The sequence below is a fragment of the Miscanthus floridulus genome, chromosome 8 (genome assembly GCF_019320115.1).
Source record: "Miscanthus floridulus cultivar M001 chromosome 8, ASM1932011v1, whole genome shotgun sequence".
In the NCBI taxonomy this organism is placed as follows: domain Eukaryota; kingdom Viridiplantae; phylum Streptophyta; class Magnoliopsida; order Poales; family Poaceae; genus Miscanthus; species Miscanthus floridulus.
Window position 1 is genome coordinate 177,996,021 of NC_089587.1, and position 11,698 is coordinate 178,007,718.

At 48.4% G+C, this 11,698-nt stretch overlaps 1 protein-coding gene across 1 annotated transcript; it reads right to left on the reverse strand.

Annotated features, from left to right (window-relative positions):
* Positions 1-117: 117 nt before the first annotated feature.
* LOC136470229 (uncharacterized) lies at positions 118-897 on the reverse strand. Its single transcript, XM_066468142.1, has one exon. It carries the CDS (start codon positions 895-897, stop codon positions 118-120), a length of 780 nt encoding a protein of 259 aa, XP_066324239.1.
* Positions 898-11,698: the final 10,801 nt, after the last annotated feature.

Genomic DNA, 11,698 nt, shown 5'->3' on the forward strand with positions numbered 1-11,698 from the left:
GTGGTGCTCCAACTTCAAACTGAAGTTTTCCCGCCTAGCTTCTCCAGCTACTCCACGCCACTCCTCAGCTGCTATCGAAGTCACAATGTGATCAGGATTACGCCAACATTCTCCCCCCTAATCCTGAATTTCAATAGTGGAGTCATCACCAAACCGTACCTTTCCACTGATGGCATGATCAAGATCTCTGAACTTGCTTCGATCAATCGTCTTGTGATTGCTTGCTCCGTTGTCCAAGTACCACACGTCTCCTGTTGGATCACCTCCACCAGTGAGATGAAGTTCAGGCACAATTCTTGCCTCATTCAGAAACATCCTCTGAATATTGCTTCTTGGCGGGTGCTCAAGCAGTCCCGGTGTTGCCGTTTCCGCGAACAACACCGTCGGCTCCTTGTCCTCTGCCTTCACACAATGTGCCTCTTCTCCCTTCTTCTCAACTGGGCACCTATTTGCATAGTGCATGTATTTGTGACACTTGAAGCATTTGATGTGACTCTTGTCACGCTTCCCCATGCTATCCTTGCCGGCGTCGCCATGTCCGCCACGGCTACTGCTACCACCGCCACGCCCACGTCCACGCCCACGACCTCCACTCTCCTGCTTCCTCCCCTTCCCCGAAGAATCACCACCGGAGTTTTTCTGTTTGGCTTCCCACTCCCCCTGTGTGAGCAACACCTGCCCACCTTTGAATCTCACGCCGCCAGCTCCCTGCCATGTGCGCTCCTCGAACGCGTTCAGACGCCCCACCGCCTCATCAAATGCCAACGTCTTTAGGTCAAAGAACTGCTCGATCCAGGCCACGACATTGAGGAATCGTTCAGGCACGGTATCAAACAGCTTCTTCACCAACGCTGCATCATCCAGGCTACCCCCCAAATTGCTGTACTTGACAGACATCGCCGTCAATCTGCCAACAAATTAGTCAAGCGACTCATCCTTCTTCATCCAGATGGCATCGAACTCGCTCTTGAGCGTCTGCAACCGCGCGTCCTTGACCCGATCTGCTATAACAAACTAAGCCTTCAGGGATTCCCAGACCTCCTTCCTCGCCTTCTTCGACACGACTTGCAACAACAAATTGTTAGGCAGGCACTGCAGAAGATGTGCCCACGCCTTCTTGTCAGTGGCGGTTGCCTTCGCCGCCTCCGCCTCACACGGCGTTGTCGACGTCCCCGCCACCGGCTCCACCACCTCCCACACCCCCTGATCCTCCATGATCTCCTGCACTCGAATACACCAGCTGGTGTAGTTCGTGCTCGTCAGCGCCGGGTACAGATGACGGTCACCACCGCCGCCTCACACCCTCTCTCCACTAGGAACGATCGACATGGACTCGATTTGTGGATGTCTCCACGAGTAAAGTGGCTTTGATACCAGATGTTAGTACAGGATCACGATTACTTACTATATGGTGGCTGGAACAATCGATCAGAATGATGAACTCATGAACAGAATGATGAACACGACGAACACAGGAACGGCAACTGTCGGATGGTAGAGCTATTTTACTCTGATGGTAGTGTTCAGTACATAGTGCCTTTTTGGCGGTTCAAGCGATAACACAACTCAACAACATCCGAGCTATTTATACCAACATCTAACACACACGCTTTTTGTCAGAGATATGGGCCAGGGGTACCTGCAACGCCGTATATATGACCACCACCAAGCTATCAGCCCAACAGCCGCCAAGGAGGAGGCCCGCAAGGGCTGACGTGATCAACCAATGTGGAGAACAAGGCAAACCAAGGCGGGTGTATCTGGACGATAGCTAGGATCAATCTGTTGTAACAAACTAGGAAGACAATCTGTTAGCCCGATCATCCTCTCTATAACCCTACCTCTCCTGCCTATATAAAGAAGGGTAGGGACCTCGGGCTTGGGATACAATCTTTCACCAATTCCATCTACCTCGTAGCTAAGAGCAACAACCCCTGTAATTAAGCATATGAATACAAGAGCAGCTGCACCACTGGAGTAGGGTTTAGCGCACACCGCGCCCCGAACTAGTATAAATCTCTGTGCCTCATTGTTGGATATTGCTGGAGCAAAATAATCCGACAGTTGGCGCACCAGGTAGGGGCCTTTCATGTTAAGATTTGTTTTTGTGTTTCAGATGGGAATCACCTTCGACTTCGGTGATGAACCGGAGAAGATGCAGCCAGGCACGAGGATCGGCTTTGGCAAGATCGACTTCATCGCCGACCGGTTCGGGGACCTGCGCATTCAGGAGCCCGAGCCGACTGAACGGGAGGAGGAGCAGTCGCTCTAGATCTGTGCTTTCACCGCTGAACTAGAGAAGGCTATCGACGGAGGACTGCTCGCCATCGCTCGCCATCTGACCCGCCGTGGTTAACTTTTCGCCGAACCCGGCCAAGAGCCTAGACTCAACAACACCCTTTTCCTCCGCAAGATCGGGGATCCAATCCCCACAACGGATGCGGTACTCGATCTGACCCATTCCCGATCCTCGGGACTGCCGTGCGGTGATGATTTGCCTAAACCAGCCCCTTTAGGCTGTCATGCTACCTTCTAGATCTCCTATGGAGAAACTGAAAAACCCGTGTCATACTGATCGGGATCACTACAATGATGACTTTGGCTTGAACCTAGTCAGGTTCACCATCCACAATCTCAGCCAGGGCAGTACTGTCCTTGAAGAATTGGACTACTCCAAAGAGAGCGATCGGCGCCATGACATGGGAGCCACCGAGCTCATTAACATGACTATTACCGGCCACATGAAGTTACCCACACAGATGTTGACGATGATGACACCATCTCACATACACGCAGTTGCTATCTCGGTGTGACCGATCACTAGGGGAACGGGTACATCACACCCGAACGTTCCCCCACTATCATGTTGAGTTTGATTATGCAGCACCTTACGAGACCAGCCAGCAGGCCCATGATTGTTTGCTTAATCACAATGATGTGTTAGCAAATGAAAATAAAAAAACTCCGACGTGAGCTCCAACAGCAGAATGCCGCTCGGGGCCGTTAGGCCCACAACGACATTCTGCAAGTAGCTCCGGTATATTCCAACGCCGAGCAAAACTTGCCCGAGGCCATGAGGAAAGCGGCGGCGATGCCACAACCATCCATAGAAGAGGACCGACAAGCTTTCCAAAGGATTCAAGAGCTGATAGTGGCCGCTGTCGACCGCATACCAGCACCCAGTGATACATCTGCTACACTCATCTATGCACCCCAAAACTCGGGGCTCAACCGCCGCATTGATCTAACAGATCCCCATGCCACAACCACGGACGCCGCCAAGATCCCGCCCCACAACCGGGTGACAATGGTGGCGGACAGGGAGGTGGCGGCAGAGAGCGCTCTCCCAATGGAGGAAATCACGAGGCCGACGCGGCTAATGACAATTCAGGGAGCAGTATTGCTCTAATGGCGAGGGCGATACCCGTCACGACCAAAGAAATCCCAGGAACTGGCCCAAACTGACGCCACGCGCCGCCGGTGGTGACCCCTGTGACTTGGTAGGACCTCCCGCGTTCGGATACCAAATCCAGTCGGCTCCCACGCCCCGCAGGTATTGTGCTCCCAACATTGAAAAATACAACGGAGAGACATACCCGAAGATTTGGCTAGTAAACTACCAACTCGCCATGAAAGCGACATCCAAACCGGATACGTTTTTGATGATTTAGTACCTTTCGATCTACCTCACTGACTCCGCCAAAAATTGGCTAAACAACCTTCGGGAAGCCACGATCAAGCGATGGGCTGACCTCAAGAAGGCATTCTGTAATCACTTTGAGGGGGCTTATACTAAGCCAGGCACCTCGTGGGACCTCCTAGGATGCAATCACAAGACCGACGAGAGTCTCCATGATTACATAAAGTGCTTCACATAGCGCAAGAATAAGCTTGAGGATGTCCCTGATGCTAGCATCATCACTGCCTTCACCGTCGGCGTCGACAGCGAACCCCTCATTCAGGAACTTGGACGAAGGAAGAACATCAGTCTCCGTGACATGTTCGCCTTAGCCCACGAGCACGCCGGCGGTGAAGATTGCTTTAACACCAGTAACAGCAAATATAAGTCATGACTCACTGACGTCGTGGACCAATCTGCACTAACCAAGAAGGATCGTAAGCATCGAGGCGAGCTCATGGCCAATGCCGAGAAACAAGAAGGCAACAAATTCAAACAAAGCCGTAGAAGCCGTGCAAAATTCGATGAAATCATGAACTAGGTATGTCAAAACCATGGTTTCCCGGTGAATGACTTGGCCAGGGACTGCCATACTTACAAACGTGAGACCATTGAAGCTGGCAAGGGCAAGATGAAGGGCAGCCGTCCGAAGAAAGGGAAGGGTGACGCCGTTGAGTATGATGAAGGCAGCTACCCCAACATCGAGGGCGTCATGATCATCTTTGGGGGCCCATAGGCCTACAAGGATTGTCGTCGTGAAAAGGTAACCCAACATCTCATCTTTGCCACTGCGCCTGCAGTTCCTATCTATTTAAGATGGTCGGAGCACCTGATCACCTTCAATAGGGACAACCACCTTGATCATGTCATCAAGGCTAGTCGGTTCCCTCTAGTGGTCAGCGTGGTCGTGGGAGGCATAAAGATGACCAAAGTCCTTATGGACGGAGGAAGCAACATAAACATCCTTTACAAGGATGCGTTCAAGAAGCTAAACATCGAGACAAGCAAACTACGTCCCCCGCATTCTCTGTTCCATGGGATTGTTCCCAGATGACGGGTTATGCCCCTTGGCACGATCACTCTATCTATCATGTTTGGTGGCCTGGTACCCTACCACAAGGAGACACTCTCCTTTGAAGTTGTAGTTTTCGAGGGTCCTTACCATGCCATACTTGGGAGACCCTACTACACCAAATTCATGGCAATCCCCAGTTACGCCTACCTCAAGCTCAAGATGCTAGGCCCCCGCGGTGTCATCACTGTCACGGGTTGTTTTCAAGATGCATATGAGTGTGAGAGGCTGGCTATTGAACAGGCCCAATAGGACCTGATCCTGGATGAGTCAAAACATGCTTTTGAGGATAAACAAGGGATGGGCTCGGGAACGCCACGACGCTCGCCTCGATCCCTAGAGCATTGGTTCATGCTAGAAACTCTGGCCAGCATTTTACCTCATGATTCTATGATTTTTGCTTCGCCGGCTACACCGATGCCACCAGAGGCACCCGACTTGCCTGAAGAAGCAAAACTAGAAGAGGAGAAAGATGACCTGGCCACCAAGGAGGACCCCATGACCGGGGCCTAGAGCACCAACGGTGCAAACAGCAATAAACCTTGAGTCAACCCCAAGCATAGGAGGGACAACCTCCACCAGTGCTGTTAACACACACTAATCGTTGTTTTCCCGCCTTTCAAAAAAAGGGAAATATATATGGTTGCTATGCATGAAAGGGTTTTACTCCTTAGACAGTTAAGGAAACACTTTCCTAGAGAATGGCTTAGGGGCTATGTCCTAAATGCTACGCAACATCTCCCCCTGAGTAAATCCATACTGGTTAGTCGACACTCGAGCTTGGGGGCTTTGCATTGACATGGCAACCCCGAAATAGTCGCATTGATTAGTGTGATCACAGCACTCAGACATGTTATACTAACCTACCCAAGTGCTTGGGGGCTACAACTACAATCACACAACTACTAGTCTACAAAGCAGAATTTTATTCAGATAATATTTTACACAAAAAGCAAACCAACGTGACCCGACCTCAACGAGGAGTATCCTTGATGACCTGCTCTACACTTATGACCACCACAATGGCATTAGTGCCAACACTGAAATTGGCTATCAGCTGTCTGACATCGACATCTTCGGGCACCTCCATCCATGGCGGGAATCTAGGCTCCATCGCATGCAGGCCCACCTCTAGCTAAAGACAAAGGTGAGCGGCAGCAAGGGCCGTCGTGGCCCCATGGCGAGCACCATGTGCTGTTACCTCTCTGATTCGCACAGGGAGGCGAAGAGCATGCTCATGAAGGTCTGACCCCGTCGGTTACATGAACATGATGGCGGCCTCCACTGCCCTATGTAGTGCCACACAATAGTTGCTATTAATCCATGCCATGGTGGCACCGCCACGAGCCCAATCTGTTGACTCGTCACATAGATGAGTCACCTCCACCAGTCTACCGGCTAGCTCCTTGTTGCCCTAGTGAATATCCCTCGCTTCAGCCAGGATAGCGCCTAGCTGCTCTTGGACTGCTGAGAAACACGAAGGTTTAAAGTCAAGACAAGAAGCAATTTCACAAAGGAAGCAAAGAAGTTCAACTCACTGGTGAGCTCAGTGTGGGCCGCCACATTGGTGGCCCTGACATCGGCCGCCTCTCCGTCCATGGCGCCGAGCGTGACCTCGGCCGTTGCAAGACACTCCTTCAGCCGTTCCACCTCCCAACACCCGTTCTGGAGGGACAGCCCGGCCATGGCCAGCTCCTCTCGCACGCTATGGATGTCATGCTTGTCTCCTTTAGCCTCCTTATCGTCGAAGGAAGATGGCAAGGCCAGCGGTAGCATGACCTGTGTTGCCAGGGGATGTGACGGTGATAGGGCCTCTCAAACGGTAGCGGGCCACGACATCGAGCGTGCTGATGAGAAACCACTACACCAAGAAACACATTAGGGGATGTGCACGGTCGATGGAATCCAGTAGTCTCCATGGGCGAAAGCGAGAGTTAAGGCCCGGCTATGCCCCATGATCTCTGAGAGGCACAACTTTTGAGATAGACATGTGGGGAGATGAGCCACCAAAACTGACGCCTCAGCTTCATAGAGAAGGAACCCATCCGCGTAACCGCGGAGGTCGTGGGAACAAAAGGTCCAAAATTTGATGCACCATCACCTTAGCCGGTGTAGGTGAGTGATCTGATACTCAGATTGGGTACTATACCTGGCTCACCCCTTTTAGTAGGTGTAAGCGGTAGCGATTCATACACTATTTAATGGAGATGGGGATCCCGATCTTCCGTTAGGTGATGGTAACTATCGTTGTGGCGGAGAATGATACACCGATCCGGCTTCAGATCGAAAGATCGAACCCTGCAATCTTAGCACCACAGCTCCTCTGGTTATCAACCAAGTCACGGACCAGGTTGATCTTGCCAAGAAGGCTAATCCCTGCCTGCGCAATGAAGAACACAAGCAAGAACAAGAAAGAACGCAACCAAATTACAGATGAATGATTATCTCACGAAGTTGGGGTCTCACAAACCGATGAACGGCGAAACTATTCTTGACAGAATAATCTAAGCAAACCCCGAACCCTAATGGAGGGGCGGCGGCTGTTTATGAAGACTCTAGGGTCGTGCAAGACCCCTGGATGCGCCCCTAATGGGCCCAAACTCGATACATGGTCCAACGGACCAAAAGACGGTGTCGCAGCACCCTGGCAGATTTTGGACGCTGACTTGTTTCGATGATTCCTGTTGATTCCAAACAGCTTTTGACATGAAACAACTTGGATTGGTTTCCTTATCAAATTTTCTTTCCATCCATATGTGGAGCATCGAAAACGGAGTCCGGATGCATCTTGGATGACCAGTTTAAGGCAGACTGGTCCTGGAGGCCGAGGTAGACTCGAATTCTTGTTGGACTGGGCCTCCAGCTTGTGTTGGACGTCCTTGCTGGTCATCATCACCTCCACCACTTCCTCTAAGTCCTTCATGACCCTCTCCAATGTTCCTAAGCAAGATAACATCATTAGGTAGTAGTCTATTCTCAAAAGTATGAAAAGTATCGCTTAAGAACGAGCTCACCTCTAAATTGAGTTGTCGCTTTCGAGCCCGGGTCATTGGACCTTGCATGACGGTTGGAGGATCAGCGGGTACCTCTGAAAAAGTGATGTCCTCATCATCCCCCTCTTGAATTGGAGTCATCCTCAAGCTCATCTTCTTCTCCCAAATAAGGTTTCAAATCTGCATTGTTAAAGTGGGACTAACCCCAAACTCGGGTGGCAATTCAAGTTTGTAGGCATTATCATTTATTTTTCTCAATGATCTTATAAGGACCAGCTGCTCTTGGCATTAATTTAGACTTACGCAGCTCAGGAAATCTATCTTTTCTCAAATGTAACCAAACCAAATCACCCGGCTCAAGTTTAATCTCTTTTCTACCTTTACTACCAGCAATTTTATACTTTTCATTCATTCTTTCAATATTTGCTTTAGTTGTTTCGTGCAACTTACGAATAAAATCAGCACGCTCTCTAGCATCACTATGTATTCTCTCAGTGGTAGGTAAAGGCAAAAGATCAATAGGAGCACGGGGGTTAAAACCATACACTACCTGAAAAGGACTTGCCTTGGTGGTGGAATGTTCCACCCTGTTATATGCAAACTCCACATGCGGCAAACACTCTTCCCACATCTTCAGATTGCGCTTCAAAATGGCTCTCAACATGGTGGACAATGTTCGATTCACAACCTCAGTTTGCCCATCAGTTTAGGGATGACATGTTGTAGAAAATAGCAGCTTGGTCCCCAATTTATTCCACAACGTGCGCCAAAAATGACTCAAGAATTTTGCATCGTGATCAGAAACAATAGTAGAAGGCATACCATGCAAGCGAACGATTTCTTGAAAGAAAAGGTCAGCAATATGAACAACATCGTCGCTCTTATGACAAGGAATAAAATGTGCCATCTTAGAAAAACGATCAACCACCACAAAAATACTATCCCTCCCCCTCTTAGTACTTGGCAAACCCAACACAAAATCCATAGATATATCAGCCCAAGGAGTAGAAGGAACAGGAAGAGGCATATACAAACCATGTGGATTCAACCGCGACTTAGCTTTTTGACATGTGGCACACCGAGCCACGTACCGCTCTACATCTCGCCTCATCCTTGGCCAAAAGAAGTGTGTGGACAGCACCTCCTCCGTCTTCTTGGCACCAAAATGTCCCATCAATCCACCTCCATGTGCCTCCTACAACAACAAAAGACGAATAGAACCAACTGGAATGCATAGGCGGTTAGCTCTAAACAAAAACGCATCGCTGATCATAAACTTATTTCATGTGCGTCCCTCTCTACAATTAAGCAACACATCCTTAAAATCAGGATCAAGCGCATATTGTTCTTTAATGGATTGAAGACCAAAAATCCGGCAATCAAGTTGGGACAACAATGTATATCTTCTAGACAAAGCATCAGCAATCACATTATCCTTCCTTTTCTTGTGTTTGATAATATAAGGAAAAGATTCAATAAATTCAACCCATTTAGCATGCCTACGATTCAGATTATTTTGAGAGCGAAGATACTTAAGCGATTCATGATCAGAATGAAAAACAAATTCTTTAGGCCACAAATAATGACGCCACGTCTCTAAAGAATGAACAAGTGCATACAATTCTTTATCATACGTGGAATAATTAAGAATATGACCATGCAATTTTTCACTAAAGTAAGCAACTGGTTTACCATCTTGCATCAAAACACCACCAATGCCAACTCCACTAGCATCACATTCTAGCTCAAAAGTCTTACCAAAATTTGGAAGTTGCAGCAATGGTGCGTGTGTAAGCTTGTCCTTCAAAGTGTCAAAGGACTCCTCTTGTGCCTCTCCCCAATGAAACACCACTCCTTTCTTCGTCAACTCATGCAATGGGGCAGCAATGGTGCTGAAATCTTTGACAAAGCGGCGGTAGAATCCTACAAGACCAAGAAAACTCCTCACCTGTGTGACGGTTTGGGGAACCGGCCAGCTCTTTATGGCTTCAATTTTCATCTCGTCCACCTCAATTCCCTGTGGAGTTACAACATAGCCAAGAAAAGAAACTCGATCCGTGCAAAAGATGCACTTCTCAAGGTTACCAAATAGACGTGCATCACGTAAAGCATTAAAAACAGCACGTAAGTGATCCATATGTTCATCAAAAGACTTGCTGTAAATCAATATATCATCAAAGTAAACTACCACAAAATGTCCAATAAAAGCTCTTAAAACCTCATTCATTAAGCGCATGAAAGTGCTAGGTGCATTTGTCAAACCAAAAGGCATTACTAACCACTCATACAACCCGAATTTGGTTTTAAACGTAGTTTTCCATTCATCTCCAAGTTTCATTCTAATTTGGTGGTAGCCACTTCGCAAGTCAATCTTAGTGAAAATTATAGAACCACACAACTCATCTAGCATGTCGTCTAGCCTAGGAATGGGATGACGATACCGAATAGTAATATTATTGATGGCTCTACAATCAACACACATACGCCAAGTTCCATTTTTCTTAGGAACCAAAAGTATAGGAACGGCACAAGGACTAAGGCTTTCACGTACATACCCACGGTCCAAAAGATCTTGGACTTGCCGCTGAATTTCCTTAGTCTCCTCAGGATTGGTTCGATAGGCAGCTCGGTTGGGCAAGGTCGCTCCCGAAATCAAATTGATTTGATGCTGTATCCCTCTCAAAGGTGGCAGCCCCAGGGGTATCTCAGCTAGAAAGATGTCCTCATACTCCTGCAAAAGGTTAGTGACATCAGAAGGTACCGAGCTAACAATATCATCAAGCGAAAACATAGCTCGTTTGCATACCAAAGCATAGCAAATATCATCATCAGAAATTTCAGCAAAGTCACATTTTGTTGCAAGCATAACACCACCCTTCAATTTAATCCCCTCAGCCTTAGAAATAGATGTAGACTTATCCTTTTTAGGTGGGAAAATAGAATTAGCAACTTGCTGAATTTCAGATTGAACATCATTGAAACTAGCAGCGCGTTCTCTATCAGCTTGTACAATTTGAGCAGGGGTCAAAGGTACCAAAGTAATTTTCTTTCCTTTATGCACAAAAGTGTATTTATTACTTCTACCATGGTGTGTAGCATCATTATCATGTTCCCAAGGACGACCCAATAAGAGTGAACAAGCTTGCATAGGTACCGCATCACAATCAATAGAATCATCATAAGAACCAATGGAAAATGAAACTCTGCAAGTTTGTGTTACCTTTGCTTTACCAGAATCATTTAGCCACTGAATATGGTATGGATGTGGGTGTGGGCGTGTGGTCAAGCCAAGCTTCTTGACCAAATCAGAACTCACCAAATTGTTACAGCTACCTTCATCAATAATGACACGTGCTCGACGGTTGCTGATGACGAAGAAAATCTAGAACAAGTTACGGCGTTGTAGCTTCTCAGGTTGCTGGACTTATGAGCTGAGCACCCGCTGTACAATGATGCTCCTATAGGACGCCGTGGCCTCATCACCAAGGACTTCGCCGTCCTCCTCATCTGCATCTTGGTCTTCTTCATCCTCAATGTCAGAGGTGCTGATGTAACCATCTTCTGTAGCAATATATGCCCGCTGACTTGGGCAGTCCTTCTGCACATGGCCAATGCCATGGCAGCGGTGGCACTGAATACCCGAAGTGCGTCCCATCGATGCAACAGATGAGGAACTCTTGGTAGGCACCTACAAAGAATTTTTACCTGAATCTGAAGGTCGTGCGGGAGGTGCCTTAGGTGTAGCGGAAACTCCAGAGGTTACTGGTCGCTTGCTCGCTGGTGGAGGCGCCCGGAAAGTGGTTGGCTTGGTTAGCCCCGAAGATGGTGCCGAGCGTGGCGTGTATGTGCTGGTGCTGACCTTGCTCTTGCCCTGCTGTTCACGCCCCTACAATTCCTTTTCTGCAAGCATAGCAAACTGAAACAACTGGTTGACAGTGTTAAATTCTTTATAAT